This window comes from Cryptomeria japonica, chromosome 10, assembly GCF_030272615.1.
Source record: "Cryptomeria japonica chromosome 10, Sugi_1.0, whole genome shotgun sequence".
NCBI classification, from domain to species: domain Eukaryota; kingdom Viridiplantae; phylum Streptophyta; class Pinopsida; order Cupressales; family Cupressaceae; genus Cryptomeria; species Cryptomeria japonica.
The window spans coordinates 484,886,407-484,906,017 of NC_081414.1; the positions used below are offsets into that span (position 1 = coordinate 484,886,407).

General features: G+C 35.4%; 1 protein-coding gene across 4 annotated transcripts in view; it reads left to right on the top strand.

Moving 5' to 3' along the window:
* Nucleotides 1-15,317, top strand: part of LOC131039406 (probable peptide/nitrate transporter At3g43790) — a 206,330-nt gene extending 191,013 nt beyond the window's left edge. For all 4 annotated transcript variants that reach the window (XM_057972150.2, XM_057972151.1, XM_057972153.1 and 1 more), the window contains 2 exons: nucleotides 13,685-13,728; nucleotides 15,033-15,317. In XM_057972150.2, coding sequence (XP_057828133.1) covers nucleotides 13,685-13,728; nucleotides 15,033-15,205 — 217 coding nt within the window. In that variant the 3' untranslated portion in view covers nucleotides 15,206-15,317. The remainder of the gene's footprint in view (nucleotides 1-13,684; nucleotides 13,729-15,032) is intronic.
* The last annotated feature ends 4,294 nt before the right edge of the window (nucleotides 15,318-19,611 follow it).

The window sequence follows — 19,611 nt, forward strand, 5'->3', positions numbered from 1 at the left end:
TTATTTCTCTCAATTTTATCAATTTCTTGGCCAAACCCTTCACTTTTAGTTTGCTTTTTCGCAGAGATTTAACCTTTCTACAGGCTAAAAGTGAAATTTTCAGATAAAAGATAAAAAATCAGACTTAAGATCTTGAAAATAATATTGAATTTTTGTATGTTATGCAGGTTAAGAAGTTCTCAGACAACTTGAAGCATATCAGACAGGATGGTCCTGCTTGAAGTTCTCAGACAACTTGAAACATATCAAAGCTTCAAAAGAATAAGGCAGAAGGCAGCAATTACCTTTCCATTTTTATTGGAAATATGGAGGAATCTTGTCCGACAGTACAAGCAGCAGAAAGTGTCAGGCTAGAAATGCAGTGGTATCCCTTTACCTTCTACTGATTGAGAGCTAATTTCGATCCTCTTGGCAATATTGGATCAGTGAATGGAGAAAGATTCAAACATAGAGAAGACATAGAAGATTTTTGGGCAAATGTTGCAGATGAGTTTGACATGAGGAAAAGATTATGTTCCAGACTGCCAGTAAGCTTGATCAGAACGACTGAGCCTTTTCTTGTGTTTGATCAGCTGGAAGATAATGCAAACTATATTCAGCCCGACTTTGATGAGTATGCACCTCTTCCTCCTATCAAATGTTCAGAGCCAGAGCATGCAGACTTGACCACTTTGATGCGGCTAGTTATAAAATATTCTAGGTGGTGGGTTGATCAGTAGTGTCATAGATTAAAACGAGGAAATATAATCTTAACTTATGACGATGGGTGAAGCAGAAAGATATTCTTCAAATGAGGAAGCAACTCAAAGTGCCAAATCAATTGAAGGTGCTAAAAACAAGGGGAAGGCAATTGTGAATGAAGGACCAGCACAGAAGAAGCAGAGGATAGAACTGTCTTGTTCTGCTACATCCGCAAACATAGATATATTGGCCATTGATCAGTCGTTGGCAGAGATGGAAATTCCCTCCCCAATCCATGAGGAGAATGTAGAATTAGTCCATCAAGAAGATGAACAACCACTGTCTCCTACTGGCACAGAGATCCTAGAATCAGACAATGAAATGGATGTTGAGGAAGGTGAATTTCAAGAAGGAATAATTTCTGCCCTTCAGGATATCATGTGTGGAAAGGCCAATCAAGAAATGGAAGGCATTGAGCAGCCCATTGTTCCTGATTGGCTGAAGTAAAGGTTGAAAATAAACACACAAGTAGTAGAAGAACAAGAAGAAGATGGCATGGCTGATTTCTTAGCTAGGTTAGAGAAAACTACAGTAAAGAAGTCAGCCAGAAGGTTTTCCACCATCCAGAGAGATGAAACAGGATGCAAGACTGTACAGATTGTAGTGCCAAAGGTAGACAAGGCAAAGGGAGATATTGGTCCCCAAGAGTATGAGATTACCACCTATGACTTTGGTCCAAGCACGAAGACACAAGTAAAAAAAGATCTGGACAATTCATTTGCTTCCATGAAGGCAATGCTGGACAAAGAAATAGAAAAGAAGAAAGAATATAAGAGAGAAGTTGAGCACTTAAGAGAATATATTCAGCATTTGACTACTAAGCCACTTGATCAAGCAAGTCCAGAAGCTCTCTCACTCTTGAATTCACCAAAGGTGGTCAAAGGTTGTAAGGAAGAAGCAGTGACAGCCAAAGAGACCAAAGATTGGATGGAAAGTACAAGAAAAGAAGCAGCCATGTTTACAGAAGGAATATCATCAGCATATGAACAAACCTCTTCTTTGCTTTCCAGGATTGAGAACATGGCAGAAGTGTGGGTTGACTTCCAGGATATTCAAGATAGAATTATCCTGTGCCTTAGAGAGTTGAAAGGAGTCCCACCACAAGAATTGGTGAATGGAAAAACAATTGAAGCAAGGGTACTAATGACTTCAACAATTGGCAATGGATGCTGGTTTCACGAAATGAAGTCTTAGAAAAGGTAAAGGTTGATGTTGATAGAATAGAAGTACAGATAAAGGCAATTTAGGACAAGATTTTCCTTATAGTTGCATAAATACTTGGGAAAGAAACTATCCGAGAAAGGGATATGCAGTTGGAGAATTTGAAGGTCAGAACACAAGACATCTTCTTTGCCATCATAGGACCAATCTTGAAGAGTAATTTGGCTGAGGCATCGAACCTCTTATCCATCAGAGATGCTTTTCATAAGCAAGAACTAGACTGGGAAATCACTTTTGCTCTATGTGCAGATGACTTGGAAGGATTGGAATTCAGGATCGACATGTTGCCACGTGACAATGAAGTTGACCAGATTGTGTCCAGGTTCATCGAATATCAAAAGAAGGGGTGCAATCCTAAAAGATAGCATCTTGTGCCACTTGTCTCATTTGCAGTTGATCTTGGATCTTATTTTGGGAAACTTTGATTAGGGTTAGGTTGTCTTGATTTGGACTGTTGATCTTAGATTGATCTCGGCCATTCTTTTGTTTTCAGAAACTCTATGTAAACTCATTCTCTCATTTCATTTCAGTGTGGAGAGATTTATGAAATTGTTGCTTAGAGCTATTTGAGTAATAAAAGTTCATGATCAATATTGTCCTGAAATCTTTTTATTGCTAAATGATTGCATGGTTGCATATTCCCTTCAACACTTGGAATAAATTTGCTCAAGTTATTTGCTTTGAAGTTGTTAGATGAATGAAGGATTGATAAGTTTAGATTGGTGAAATTTTGCTCATACTTTTGTTGGATGGATGATTTTCATTCAATGTGTAAAGTTAGCCTGATCTTTTGATGTGGATGCTTAACTTCTACTTTGAGTAATATTGTTCAACTGTTGGTATTATTCATAAGTGTGAAAATTTTAAGCACAACCCTAGAAGATTGTACCCACTTTGCGTAGTCGTCCCAGTGTGGCAAAACAAAGTGTACTTACCAATTTCACCTAGTCTTTACCGTCTCTTGATCTCATAGGAATGTGTGAAAATTTTAAGCACAACCCTAGAAGATTGTACCCACTTTGCGTAGTCGTCCCAGTGTGGCGAAACAAAGTGTACTTACCAATTTCACCTAGTCTTTACCGTCTCTTGATCTCATAGGAATAGCTTAGAAGTAGTTAGAATTCCTAAACCCTCATACTTTTTATCTTTTTTTGAAGTCCTAAATCAAAAAATCAAAAAACAAAGAGCAGTCATTGATAAATCCACTTAAGTCTGGCTTGTGAATGATACCAGTTGATAAGCGTAAGTCCCCCTTGAGATTTTCAGCATTCACTACCCAAGAAGCTATCCCACTAAGGTCGCTTGTTCACACATATAGACCTTGGAGTTGCCTTGTGGTCTTCTCACAATCTTGGCATAAGTAGTGATTTTGTTCAGGAGAGGATAGAGTATCCTTTCGGTATTTTATTCTAATGTTCGGTAGATGATAAAACGTGCACCAATAGTACCATTGCCTTCCTGGCAGCAGTCCAAGGTTGTCTTTCCTTGACAATCCTTTTCATGGCATCTGCTAAGGTTTCGTCGTCAGATGGCATCGAGCAGTATGAATAATCATACTTTCGGTTTATTACCTTCCACAGCTGGAGGTAGACTAGATCACGCACTTGTGTATGTTTTTGTTGTGTGAAACATCCTCAACAATGCCAAAATATTTTTGTTTCAGTTCTCTATCCTAAGTTTTTTGTTGTAGTGAGCCCTAGGTTTAGTGTCGAACCCGGTGCTCTGATACCATATGTAACATACTGAAACGAATAAAACATAAATGCACCATGCTGAAATGAATAAAACAGGTAACATGAACATTGCAAATTATCATATAAAGGAAGAGAATTTATTTATTTATTTTTAGATGAACAATATCTTGAAGTAATTACAATGATCTAAACCAACATAAACGGAAGATATGAAAGTAACTAAACATTGCATTGAATGAAGGAGAGAGGGTTTAGAGATTACATTTCATCTGATGCTTACATTCTAAACTAAATAACTTTAACAACATACCAGTGAGGAGGGAAAGTATCATCAGGGCGCTTTTTTGCCCAACCACGGACTTATTAATCCCCCATGCCATATCCGACTGGATTGGCCTGACCCTTCGCATGGAGGTAACGGGAAGTGGAACTCATGCCATCTGAGACCTAGTGTTTAGGACCTACACGAACTAGTCGGTCATACACTAAGGGTAACTCCCAACTAGTATGACACTCCTGACTAGAGGTGTATCTAGTTCTAATGATCTGACGGTAGCTTGCAATATGCAGCACCACCTTGGCTGTTGTCAATGATCACCACCCTTCTCAGCATACGTCTAGGGACAAGTAGGTTCAACTAAACTCATTTAGGTACTATGACCAAACAATTGTTTAATATTCTTTTGTTATCAGCACTAATACTCTTAAAAGTTACTGTTAAATTTCTTCTCATTCATGATTGCAAAGATTTGTAATGATACAACTAAATCCCTGGGATGAGAAAGTAAGGGGCATCATGAGGGTATTCTTCTAATGGTTATGCTATCTGCATCAAGGTACAATGGTGCCCTTCTACCCGCTACCTTCCTAGACTAGGGTATTTGTTTTATCATAATCAAAGAATGGTAATTTCAATTAGATAATTTATCCTTATTGCTGTTTTGACTATTCAGACTTAGACAAATTTGAAATAGCTCGATAAAGAGGTAAATTCTTCATATTACAAGTCTCTTAGACCTGTACATCCTCTATACTGAGGCACAATGTTTTTATATGTCTTCAATCGGCTTTATTCTACAATTTTTCGGTTATAACCCAAACTCATATATATATTCACTTAAAATGTTATAAACCCTCATGCTATTTACATCTAGAAGGTAATTCTTGTCTTACTCATTTTCAGATATAAACTCAACTAGCCTTGTTGTTCTTAATCCCAACATATTAATTACTGACATAAGAGTTGTTCACAGTTGTGACTTATAACACAATAGGTTATAGTGTTTGTTCATGGGTTTGACTTTAATTCTTCTTAATCATAAAATATCAAGCCCCGAGTCTATTTTTTCCCGTCTATCAAGAATGCACTCTCAACTATACATTTCAAGGCGCTTAAACATGTGTATACTTTTCTAATTGAAAATTTTAATTCTCAGCCCTCTATGCATACACAGTTATACTGTATATGCACAACCTTACTGTGTATATACAGTATGACTATGTATTAATAATTGAGACAAATAAATACATACTTCTTCATATATATAAAGCTTAGTTTGTAGACACAAATGATCACTGAAACAAGAGAAGGAGGGGTTTCTTTTTTTTTCATTAACCCTTGAAGCTCCTCTAATTTTATTGAAACATAAAAAAAATGCAAATTATATGATTATAGTTTCTTCCTTTCCAAATAAGGTTACAAAGATAACAATTAGAGAGCATAATATATTCCTTTCAGTTTAGTGGAAGCACATGACCTGTATAATGAAGAAAAACATCTGAGAATGTGTTCCAACACCCCTTATCTTAGCAAACCCTCTACTCTTGAAAACATAGAGCAAAAAAATGGTAAATCGCAAGGCAGAATATGACAAATTGCAGAGCCAAAAATGGTAAAAACACAAAGCAGAATCCCTTCTTTTTCGCGGATGGAAATGGTAAGAAGGAATCGTTCTTTTCCCCTAAATCTGCTTATGTATTACCAAGCACGTTTTCATTCCTTCCATTGCCCTAAACCAGGCAGATTTTCTGAAATCCGCCCCCAAGAGTCACGCAAAAATCCTTCACTCTTCATCACGTTATTTTTTAGAAGGTTTTCTTCTTTGTGAAGACTCCAAGGCTCACACCAAAAGAATGTTTGAGGCTTTCTTTTCATATTTTCGAAGCTTCTTATTCCATATCAAAAATAATGAAATGTTGATAATATGTTAAGTCTCTTTATCTCAATTTGCCTGATAAAGAAATATAACTTGCTCATCAAATATTAATATATAATGTGCACAGCGTTAAGAAAGAGGGGTGTAAATGTTTTGTTTAATACTTTTATTTCTTCATGCCACTTATACCTTTAGTGACTAGAGGATGGGTTTTTTTTTTACAATTAAATAAATAACAAGGTTTTTATCGTTTCTTTAATTTTTAAGGTTACTTAACCTTTTTCAAGACTTTCTGGGATAAAATACTCATATATTTATATATATGAATGTATACACCTTATGCAGACGTGTCTATGGGAGCACGTATATCGTTGTGTATAGGTCCTCTCCTATACACATTATTTCATAAGATATATATTAATATATATATACACAATTAAACATGAGACACAGCGAAAATTAAATTAATTAAAAATTCCTTAATAATAATAATAACGAGTTACCTTAAAACTCAATCAATAACCTAGGGTTGTGAACCCTAAAATTTTTGCATGGACCAACTAGGGTTACCTGACGTGACGACTGACGAAGTTTGACAAGGTCAATCATGAGACTACCTGACTTTGGGTTAGGGTTTCAGATGGCATTAGTTCTTTCTTCTCTTTACCTCCTGACCTGATGATACTTTCCCTCCCTTCGCGGAGGACGACGATCTCCTACACACACTTGGCCAATTTAACCAGTTAGATCAAAATCTTGTCCTATTCTGACATTTCATAAATCAATGACAAAAGTAAAACATCATGTCATAATGTTAACTATCAAGTCATCAATTTACCAATTATGATTCATCAAATCATCATTTTAAGCATAGTTGACATCATTCAATATGCATGAAAAACTGCACATTTATTCAATTTAAACATGAAAAACTAGGGCACATTCATTCAATTTAAACTAGCTTGCCAGTTTGGTTTCGGACACCAATTCGGGTTCGAAGAACCAGTATGCCGGTAGGTCAAAATTTTGAAAAGGGGTTTGGGTTCGTTAGTACAAAAACATGTAAATTATATATATTTTCATATTTGTGCAGCCTATAAGCATGAATTAAGATTAGCATGTCGCATAGCATCATATAAACAACAAAACAAACATAAACTTGTAATCATAGCATCATGATCATACCATAATAGCATCATATACATCAAGTTTAATATCAAAATGACAAAATATTCAAGTATCATTGTTTCAACTTTCAACAATATAAAGTTTAATCATCAAATGGATCAGCTAATTCATCCTCCTCCTCCTCCTCCTCATCCTCCTCATCATTGACATTGACATTAGATGAGCCAACGCCACTTGCATTTGCACTATAAGTTTGCTTTTCCTCCAAGTCATCAACTGTCAATGCAAGAAGCTGAGAAGCGGGAGCATCCAAATCAGTATGCTCTGGCTCTATATCCCACATCTTCGTTTCCCCTTGTGTGTAGTCACATTGTTTGTGTGAAAGAAGACGTAGGTTGGAATGCACATATACTAAATTCTCTTCTCTTTTTGATAGCAACCTATTGCGCTTTACTGAGTGGATGAAAGAGTATGTGCTCCAATTTCTTTCTAAAGCAGATGAACTAGCAACCTATGAAGACAAAGTAAACAGTTAAAGTTATACATTAATAAAATTAAAATTAAAAATTACTAGCAACCTATGAAAACAAAGTAAATTATAAATAAACTTGTGATAAATTTTAATTAATTAAACTTGTGATAAAAAATTTACAGTGAAGGGTTGTAGGTGTTGGAAGCATGCACCATGGAATTACCACCAGCTATGAGCATCCTTCTTGGATCTATGATGAAGTGCCTCAACACTTAGACCATTCCCATTTGCGAATTCTATGAACTCATTTGTAACAATATCTTGCAAATCATCATCAGGATATAGTCTAAGAAATGCTGCCTTGTACCCATCAGATACTTCTAGATCTCTCCATGGTGGAATCCTTCCTGGTTTATCAAGAAACTAATTGCTCTAGTACTTTGGTGTTAAGGCATAGGCAAGAAGATGCAAAGGAGTGGTCATCTTATTCCACCTTTCTACAATAATTGCTTTCACTTCTTTGAAGAATTTCTCCTCGGGGTCATTCTCTTTTGCATTTATAGTGAACTTTATTTTTTTAAGCATTGAGTCAATGCCATCATAAATCTCACTAATTCAAGGCCTATCCATGTTGGTATAGCGAATCATACTCATAATGGGCTCAGTGATACTTAGGAGATATGTAACAAGATCCCACCATTTCACATTCAATATTCTCTGCCTAATTTTTTCTGCCCTCTCACTGCTATTCTGCTTCCATACAGTCCAATTGTTGTTGATCACCGTATTGCATTGTGCCACTCTTAACTTTCACAAGTCATCTTAAGACGATTGTGTTTGATGCAAAAAGGGTCTCAGCAACCTATAACACAAATTAATGCCAAAATGATTAAAAAATAAAGCCAAACTTTAAAGAAGAATACACAATATAGCTTACACAATGATATTATGAACATTGAAATTAAAAAAATCAGAAAATGTAAAATTAAATTACTATTTCACTTACCTTCAATAACTCCAAATTCGAAAAGGATCTAAAAATCCCTTGAGACATGTGGTGGTTTGTGATGAACATCTGGTTGTCCTCATCCTCTGCATACACATCTTTGATCCATTTTATTTTAGTCCCAATCCTTTGTAGCATAAGATTGAGTGAATGGACCGCACAAGGTGTCCAAAAGATGTGATCATAGCATTCCTCAACCAACAAACCAACAGCTCTACAATTTCTGGCATTGTCCGTTATGACTTGGACAACATTGCGGGGTCCCACTGACTCGATGGCGGAGATGAGAATTTGTGCAATAAATTGGCCATCGTTTACTTGGCCCTCACAATCCATAGCTTTCAAAAATATTGCCCCTTTATGGGACACCGCTATGACATTGATCAAGGGACGATTTTTAGTATCTTTCCACCCATCTAAAACAATTGTTACACCTGTCTCAGCCCATAAATCCCTTATGGGTTTCAATGCATCTTCAACCCTCTTCACCTCTTTGTCCAATAATGTTCCACGTACCTTCTCATAGCTTGGGCCCTTATACCCTCTTGGAGCTTCATTAAAACTTTTTATCATTTGCTTCCAATATGGGGAGCGAACAACATTGAAAGGCAACCCATTTGCACAAATGCACCTTTCTATATCTTAGTCAGCAATGTCTCTACTCTCATTTTGAAATGCGGTTTCTAAAGGCACCTTTGTTCTTTTGCGTGTCAAGGGTGGTTCATTTTCAAGTTCATTTGTGGAAAAGAAGGGGTGGTCTTGTACTACAACATCAGGATTAGATGGGGCTTGCATTCCACTTGTTTTCTTTGTTGCGGTTTGATTCAATCTGCGGGCTTCTCTCTCTTCTGCCTCCTCATGCTCCCTAAAATATTTCATCACTGTCTCATCTGGTATTGGTTTACCATCTTTTCCAGGGCATTTTTTGATGCCTCTTCTTTTTATTCCACACAAATGGCCTACCACCCGATAATATGAACTATTACGTTCAATTCCACATCCTTGGCATCTCCAACGGAATCCCCCACCTCCTAGAAGTGGGCTTAAAATGTCAACATACTTCCATAAGGGAGAATTCGGATCATTTCTTTGTTTTGTAATTGTTTGTTCATTGCCAACGGAGGAATAGGTAGATGCCATTCTAGTTCCTATGGCAAGAAATAACATAAACATATTCAAAAACAAAAACAAAATAATGAAAAACAATTAATGTTTCATGTTTGACAATTTGTGAAACAAAAATAGTTGGAAAAAAATGTTAAAAAACCTACCTCTTGTAGCCAATGGGAACTTGCAAGTGTATGGAAATGATGCTACAACATTTGTTGAAGCTTCAAAAATCAGTCTTCAACTCCTCCTATTTGATCTTGGAAGCCAAACTTTGTTCACCCTTTCTTCAACTTACTGTCAAAAAACTTTTGTTTGCAACACAAATGAGGAGAAATGAGCCAAGATTATGTGTAATGTCCCCATTTTGCGAGCATCAGAGTTTGTAAGAATTAGCCTATCATTTGACCCTCGTAGGCTAATAATTATTGATAGAGGGCCTCGTGTGGCAGTTACTTGGTGATTAGAGACATTACTCTTCAGCTGGATTCAGGTTTTGGCCTTTGCACAAGTTTTTTTGACTCAGATTGGCACACCTACTATTTATAGTAAGTTACTATTTTGGGAGAGTCAGGGTTCCTATTAATAGAAAGACACCTGAGCAGAGCTTATTGGCAGTGTCGACCTTGATTGGGCCTTTGCAGCTATTTCTAGACTCAGTTCCACATACTTACTATTTATAGTAAGTCACTATTCAGGGTTTCTATTTTTAGACAGGCATCCAATCACATGGAGAACAGGGAGAGTCGACTCCTGGCTCAGACGGTTTAGCAATCAGACAAGTACATCAAGAGATATTAAAGTTTAAGTGACTTAAGTGATTTATTTAATATTTTAATATTATTATAAAGTTCTAAAGTAACTTTATAATAATAAAGTCACTTTAATATAATAAAGTGCGTTAAGTGAATAATTTAATGTGGGAATAAATCTTTTATCCCACATTGGCCAGGAAGGTGTTTGAGCTCTCTTAAGGAAAGAATAAAAGGAAAGGCAAGAGTTCATTCTCGGCATCCAGTTGATGAATAGTATTTTGATTGATTTTTATTGTGGAGCCTAGGGCTTTCGCAATTTTCTTCTTTGATCATAGGAAACGAAAACTTCCTATTGATAGCAATTTTGAAGGTGTGAAATAACATCTGAATTATTGCAGTTGTGGGAAAGAATACTTCAGTTCTTTCATTTGTGCAAATTGGTGAAGTTTTCTACAAGGGTTTGAAGTTTATTGTTGAAGAACATTTATAGTTGGTTGTGAATCATCCTTCTTTGGCACATGGAATTATATCATTCTTGTTGGGAGAGATTATCAACAAGTTATTCAAGGTTTTAAGAGCAGATTGCAAGTTATTTCATCCACTGCTACAGTGCCGTGAACAGTGCGCAGGAACAGTAACTCGTGAATAGTGAAACGCTACAGTGATACGTGAATAGTGAAATGCTACAGTATATTGCATCTTAGTTGAGTCTACTCAAGGGTTCTTCAAGGGTTTTAAGTGCTGCTCATTTCCAGATTAGTTGCTGCTGTCATGACATTGGAATTTGGGCAGAATTTATAATTGTTGGAGGCCGTACTATAGCAGCAGCAGCCACACATGTTGCTTCACAATTTACATGGTATTTGAGTTGCTACATTACCCACAACGTAGGCGCTTCATTGGATCAGGTTCTCTTGCATTTAATTTTAGTATTTAATAGACATTCGAAGTTGGTTGTATGCTGCCATTGTACTCAGACCTGGGTATTTTGTTTCATATCATATTCAGCTGTCAGCCAAGAGTCTTGGCCCTTTCATATCTGTGGTAATTGGGACATCAATAAAAAGGAGTTGCATATGATATATTTGTAGTATTTATTTCAGTTTGCAAGATAACTATTTGTCTTAATGTCCCTAGCTGAAAGTCAACATTTCATAATAGGAATTGCATGGCAAATGTTCGATAAAATGCTTATGGCTGTAGCTCTCATTTCCATACTCTAGTTTGCAGCATATGTTATTTGCACTTTCTTTATTCCTTGGTGAAACATCATTGAAAACTCAAGCAAAACCCAAACACTGAAAACATTGAAAAATCAAACAAAGGCAGAAAATTGTGGTTGGTTAGAGTCCACCAGGTGTGGGTTCTTACATTATGTTTTAGAAGTCACTTTTAGGGTATAGAATTGACTTTTTACATGGTGGATTTCAAAAAAAAATTAAATTTTGCATAAAAAAATCCATTTTGGGCCATCCGGGTTCAACTTGGTTAGATCTTGGTCCACCCGAGTTCAAACCCCCTCTGGAAAATTCGAACCCTGGTCGAACCATGGCCGGACCAGACCCGGACTGTACTAGACCCAAACCAGGGGGGTGTGGAGGCGAACCCGATAAGCTAGAATTTAAACATGCGAACTAGGGCACGTTAAATATCTTGCAAGTATAGCATAAATTCACTAGGGCACGTTAAACATCTTGCAAGTATAGCATAAATACACTAGGGCAAACATATATCATTGCATAATCATTGCATATTAAGAACTAGGGCACAAGTGGGATGTAACAAGTGTTATTTTTAGCTCACTTCTTGAGATTACAATGCAGAATGTGCTTATATGACATTTTAAAGAAAATGAAAGAAAATCTTTATATATGTGAATTGTGATTAATAAATGGATATAAATTTGCTAATTAACAGATATAGCACAAGCACTAACCTCTAGTAAGAAAACATCGAATAGTAATCTGGATTTTGTACATTGTATGAAACGTTAGAGGTTTGGAAAATCATTTTCTCATTAGTAAAGAAATGGTTACTAAATTGTAATCATCAGAAATACTGATATAACAAATAGGAATGTGAATGCTGACAAGCTAGGGAGAAATTTCTAAGATAATGATAGTAAAACACATCAGTTATATTCAAATGCAAGTAGGAAATCATCAGACGTCTAGGTAGAAAATTATTTTCTATAGGATCAAAGAACTAGTTGAATTAAGACAGTATTTGACAAAAATTATGAAGTACAAACCAAAGTTTTAAAACTCGGACTCGGCAAACCAAAAATTTGGACTCAAACTTGGACTCGTGAAAGACTCGCGAAAGACTCGGCAAAAAAAAAACCGTAGTTTTACAAAAAAAACATAAAGAAATTAATGCATTTAGAGAACATAAGAGTCATAATTGAAACATTACACATGTCATATGATCTACAAACACGCAATATTTGAAATTTCATCATTCATACTCATAGTTTCAACTCTAAAATGTATAATAGCAGCACAAGTTTATAAATGTTTACAAAATTACATATAATGATATGTCCAACTCCAAATGTGAAAAACAACAATGAACAAACTAAAGAGAAGACTACATCTTCCTCTTTGTATTTCTCCTAATATAGCTCAATTTTTCTGTTTTTATCTTCTTTCCTCTCCTTCAAACCCTACAAACCTGTTATAACCAAGCAAAAATGCCAAATGAGGGGAAAAAATTAAAAAAACTGATTTTTATTGCTTGAATGGTGTGTTTTTCTGAGCTACGCGAGTCCATATGAAAGACTCGCGGGTCCGAGCAAAAGACTCGCGAGTCTTTCATATGGACTCGTGGCTCCCATGGAGGCGAGTCCTTGGCAAGTCGACTCACGGCTCCCATGGACTCGCGAGTCCGTGGCGAGTCCACGAGTCTTAAAACTATGGTACAAACAGAGTTAATTGTATGCATACGTGTCCATATAACATGTATGGGAGAGTGGAAATTGAGAATCACCTAGAAGGAATCCTCTTAAAAAGGAGAACATGTGTAAATCTTGTTAGTGGATGGAATTGTATATTTTAATTTTTGACATATTATTTTCACATTTATAGTGTACTTTGGGATGCACTTACCTTAAGATTTTATAGCTAATCCTGTTTTGAAATGTCTCAATCTAAGCATTCCATTTCACAAGTGAAATGTATTGTATCATATCCTGAAGCACAAATATCTTCATTTCTACCAGTTGACACTTTTATAAAAAACTCAATTCCATTTGTTTTCGATGTACCAAAAGTATTTGAATGCATTTGATTTTGGTGGGATAATGACTTAGTAAATCACGATAGGTGAGTGAGGGGTGTGGATTCAAGTATTGCTAATAATCCATAACAAAAATCTGACTATTTCTTTGGACATATTTGTTGTAGCTTTGCATGGGCACAAAAGCGTCAAAATTCATCTTTCCTTCCAGGTACACATTGGCTACACTTAATTTCTTTGATGTTTGAATATGATAAAATTGATAATATTAATTCAAGGAGATCTTTAAGTTTGTGGTCCAGTGTCTCTATTCCATCAGTTATTTGAGACTCTTAAGGTTGATAGGGTCTTTGTTTTCAATTCTTTATGAGGTTTCTTAAGTTGTTGCACAGTTCCTTAACAAACCATTTCAAAGCAAGTTTCGGTAGTTTATTTTTTCCAATCTTCCTCTACAACAATCTTCAAAACGTGTTTCCAAAAATATGAATATGGACTGAAGCAGCACTTGTGCATCTTTTATCAAATTGAATAAAATCATTTTCTATGGAACACCTGTTTTTTTTGGCATCATCTCTGGATTTTGGAGTCCTTAATTGTTTCCTCTTGTAGACATGCAAGTAGTTTTCTTTGAAAGATGATCTTGCCTCAAATCATCCCTTATTTCATCAGTAGAACTACAGTGTTTTTTCTCACAAGGGAACATCTCCATTCACATATTACTATATTAGTGAAGGTCTGCACACCTTTGCTCAACTGTAAATGAGTGTGCATTCTGTTACAGTCTCAAGATGCAAAAACAAAAGCAATTGCAACATTCAGCTAGCACACCTGCCAAACCTCTCCACTAGAAAAATAGTTGTGATGATCACAATCCTTCCAAAGATACCTCACTCTAAGGAAGACAGCATATAAGAACATTGTCTGTCTGCAGCTAGTAGCGAATCATAGATGGCTCCAATCCTATACCATAGAAATTTGCACTTGATGTCCGTGAGCTCTAACAACAAATTGTGCCATTAGAACACCAAAACGTAATTATATGTCTGCAGACACAGGCTCATTTAGACTACCTCCAGTTGGAATTTATGTATTAACCTCTTTATAGTTCCTGATATATACCAAAACCAAGTGTGAAAATAAAATATGTACAAAGCATGTTCGTCTGGCTATGATGTAGCAGTTAGATGCAGCACAGATCACAATGACGACCCAGTTTCAAAATCCTATCAGCATACCCCATATCCTTAACTTTATGGATGTATATCCAATTTGAAGAAGTTTAGATATATTGCTATGTTAGTTTGAAACTACCTTAAAAAAATTCCTTTTGTAATATATGAATTGATTGGAATAAGAATAGAAAAAATAGCCATATAATAAAAGTTCAGCTACTAAATTATGACTTCAAATTTCTTTCCTTGTTATGGTTGATGGATTCAAGCACATTTGTTTGTCCTTGGAATGTTAGAGTTCTTACACATTTTTTAAACGGAGAAACTTTGTTGCAAATGTCAGGTAATCATATGGTCTTCTTTCTCTTAAACGCTATCCTTGTGATAGTAGTTATTTTGACATTTGAGCCTTTTCTACCGCAATCGACTGATAGACCACACCAAGAGGACCAAAAAGACTCCAATACTGAGCAGCAAGAACAAAGGAAGGAGCAAGAGCCACCGTTTTCTTCTTGATCTTTTCCTACAAATTTTTTTGTAGTCTGCATTTGAAAAGACAGTAAATGTTTCCTTTTAATCAGTATTTGTCATTTTAATATTTTTCTCCATCAATATTACTTTTGAAACATTGGATGTTACTAAATGTTATGAAGAAAGAAATTTGCCATTAGTAGCACTTTGATCATTGATTTTAATAAGGTGTAAATTAAAGGCTTTTGTATCATGTGTTTAATGCACAGCCCCAAAACGGATTCAGGTATTGTAAATTATGTTTTCGCGTAAAGTAAATCAAATAGAGACAGTTTGTAGGATATGAATTTGTCTAAGATGAATTAAATCAATTGCTGGAATACTAGATGCTTCTTGTTGCAAATTTTAGAGAACATTTTCAATATCATGAATGGTCTCACATCCTCAAAAAAAATTTAATACTGTGTTCCAAACTTGGTGCCATTTTGCTTTTGCCGAAGACTAATATTTAACTTTGTCTAAAATGTTTAAAGGGTATGACATGTTTCTTGTCTAAAACTAATGTTTTTGATAAAAAAAGAAGCGTTAATTAGAGTGCTGACCCTTTACATTGCCATAGGCTATCAACAGCACTTCCACAGCACTAGAACAGTTTCAAAATATCAAAAACTAAAGATCAACAAGAGTTTCAACAGCAAAAACCAAACAAAAAGACCAGAGAAAAAACAAAGACCAGCAGCCGAAGACCTAGGGGCCAATTTACGGACCCCAGGCATGTCTATGACCTTTTCCCAATCATCAGAAAGGACCCTGTAGAGTTCACTGGCCGCCTGTTTGTCAGCTTCATCCTCAGCAGTCCTTTCGCCCAGGAGGGAGAGCATCAGTGCAGAGCTGTGGAGCACCTGGAGGCAGAATATGTTAATGTTGACAATCTGTTCCTCATATCCAGCCTTCCTTTAATTTCATTGATTTCCTCCTTCAGTTTCAGATATGTCAAGTTTTGTAAAAATGTGGCAATCATAAGATAGGTTGAGGAATTTTTATACCACCACCCGAAACCTCATATTATCTTTTTTGGCTCTATACATAATAATTAATATGTTAAGCACTTGTAAGGTTAAATCTTGAACTAAATTGTGTACAAACAGATAAACGATAATTTTGTGCCTTGTTCAGAGATCAATTGGCGCTCACCTTGATATCTATTATAGGGCTTTTCTTACAAGTAAAATAGAAAATTGGAGTTCCAACTCTGGATATATGTTAGATGGTTCCAACTTCGACCCATTTGAATCTAAACCTTGTTGTCCATATGCTGGTTCAAATCGAATGCAAGACCAGCTGGGTACAGATTAATAGTAATTTGAATAGTTATTTACTGTCATCTAAGCCACTATACTGCGTACAAAAGTGAGTTGGAAATAAATCATGCACCGATCAAATAATCAAAGGTATTAACGGTTTTGGTTCTGTTCAATAATTTCCAAATCATCCCACAGATTTTTTTAATTGCAACTTTATTTCCAAATGTGTGGTCCCCTGATTTGTTCTTGTAAAGAATGAGGTAAATCAAAGTAAGAAGGGTGCTTGGTTTAGGAGCAAGCCGTTTTGTAGGCCTCTATATGGTGCCCAGTTCAAATCTCACATAAAAAAGAGAACAAGCTAAGCATATTCTAAATTGAAAGATGTTTTTCTATTTTTGCACATTTTATATGATCAATTTAATTTTTTTCACTAATATGTAGAAAATGAAAGTGGGGTAGGAAGCAGTTATAAAGTTGGGTAAATGCAAAAGATAGAGTAACAAAGTTAGGTGGATGAAATTGAGGTAGGAAATGAATGATGAATGAAAGATTTAAATAATGTTCACAAGGCCAAAGCAGCATATGGAGCACATAATGCCTCTTAGAAACAGGGCACCAAAGTCTTATGAAGTTTGTAATCTTTTGAGATCAGATTTTCAGTAGTGAATTTTGATCAAGAAGTTTACAGTTTCACCCAGCATCGTCTCTGCACAACAAGGTGCTTAAATAGTCAATTTTAAGGTGTTTTCATAATTGGTATAGATGTCACTATACAACTAAGCACTCCATGACAGTTCCATTTTGTCTCCACCACTCTCTTGTTACAAAAAAGACTCTTTTCCCACTTCTCTTTAGGTATCAATCATTCGTTAGTTTCACATCTAAAATGATGTGAACTAGTCCTTGATTTGGCTATCAACATTTTTGTTTTTCATTTAATACCCACTCCTATGTAGAGTTTTTCCTCGTGTTCCAATGTGGGGTTAAATTTGTAATGCCCCCCACCTTGAAATAGAATTTAATAAGAAAATTAAAATACAAAAAGAAAAAAGAAAAATTAATTTAAAATATAAAAGAATATAATTAAATATAAATAAAATTTAATTAAGTTAATGAATGTTCAAAATACATGAAATGAATAGTTGTGACTCCCTCAAACATGAGATATAAAACGGAGAAGGGAACCTCATTTGAGGGGGGAATATTGAAGGGAATCAGAAGTGAAAATCTGATTTAAATAAGAAGTTTAGATTTGATAAGACAACCATGAGGAAGCATGACCCTTTAAATGGATGTTTCTTTTCCAAGAGATGTGTCTCCTCAATAAAATATGATTGTATAAAAGGATATGGAATGAAGGGAGGAAGAAAACACACAAGCAAAATCGTTTCAGATCAAACTTCTAATCATCCAACAGCAAATACATCAAAGGAATTAATTTTTAGATGAGGCTTAAAGCAACAGTTTGATATTATTTTCAGATTTGCCCTTCTCAACACTCTATACTCTCACAACTATTGGTAGTATATACATGCTTCTTATGCATAATAGATAATTCCTAAGTGTATGATTATATGATAGAATATAAGATATGCATACTATTTGAAATCCACCTTGTGAGAGGAAGGGTTTGAGGTGTAAGAAAAGGGTGGTGAGCGAACTCGTAAGTAGGCCATCCTAGAAGGACCAATGCAGCCTGGGATAAGAGGGCACTTATAGAGTCAAGTAATCCCTTACAAGCTCCCTCCAACCCCACAAGATGGCAACCGTCTTCTGGAAGATGAGACATGAATGGAGAAAGCGGGTACAAGCTGCCAAGCAAGCAAGAGGGTTGTGGTAGACATACACTCTTAGGCTTGGTGTATAAATGGCTTTGGGTGGACCCATCATGTCTCTTCCTCTAAACCTTGATATGCTTGCATTATTGATAATCTATGAATATGATGTATCTACCTAGCCCTAATGTTATATATTATTTGGCAAGACGTAACCCTAACCCTAATTTGTTGCAATTGTGATTTTAGGGCAAATTAGGAAGGGGACTCTACAAAATTCTTTGATATAGTAAGTTTTTGTTTGCCCAATTCGTTTTGTTGATATGTTCCTATTTTTTTCTCACGAACATTTTTATTTCTTCATTAGTATTTAGACATTCCTACATAATTAACATCACACTCCTTCATCAGTTTTTTTTTTCTAGTTAGCTTTTCCTCCATGAACCAATGATCCAATTCTCCATATTTTGAATCTTCTTGATGTAACTTACGAGATTGACCATTATTGATGCTTCCAAAGGGAAAGTGCCTATTTTAGCCAATAAAATCTCATACAAAACAAAAGTCTTAATTTTGTGACTGTTATGATTAGATGTTTTTTATTCCTTCTATTTGCCTCCATTTTTTATCTAACATGTTATTGCCCCAAATGTCACATCTATAGAGAATCATTGAAGTAATAAACAAGATAAAAAGTGTTCTATTGGTTTTCCAATCCCATACTTTCACATTCCTACATCTATTTTGCAAGGAGTATAACACTTTCCAACCTCCTTGGATTAGTTTTTCTTTGCATGTTTCCCAATTGAGGGGTAAATGCATGGAAATGAGTGACTCAAGAAATATTGATCTTGAATGAGAAATCAAACATAATTATGCTCAAAATTTCAAGATGTGACAAGAATAAAAGTCATGATGCTCTAAATCTATTTTTTAAACTACTATTTTTTTTTAAATGGTGGATATTAAGGGGTTCAAATAGGGGCAACACATAAAGTTCTCTTGCTTCTATTACAAAAAAAAATAACAGTGTTGGGTGTGATACCCCTAAAATGTTCACTTTTTTTTAGTATTTCAAAAATCGCTTCTGTAAAAAATTAATTAACATGTAATTTATGCTCAATTTTTCTACTGATTTTTTAGCAAGTACATGTTTTTTTTTTACTAATTTTCAAAGTGAACACATTCTGAAAAACAAAAAATTGAGTGTGTGGCCCTAAATTTATTGCAAACTAATCAAAAATTGATTTTGTTTACTATGTATAAAATAAAGTCTAGTTTCTACAAATGTATTTTGTTCCAAATTTCAATGAATGAATAAAAAATGAAACCAAAAAACCATACGTAGGTTTTTGACAAAAGTGAAAACATT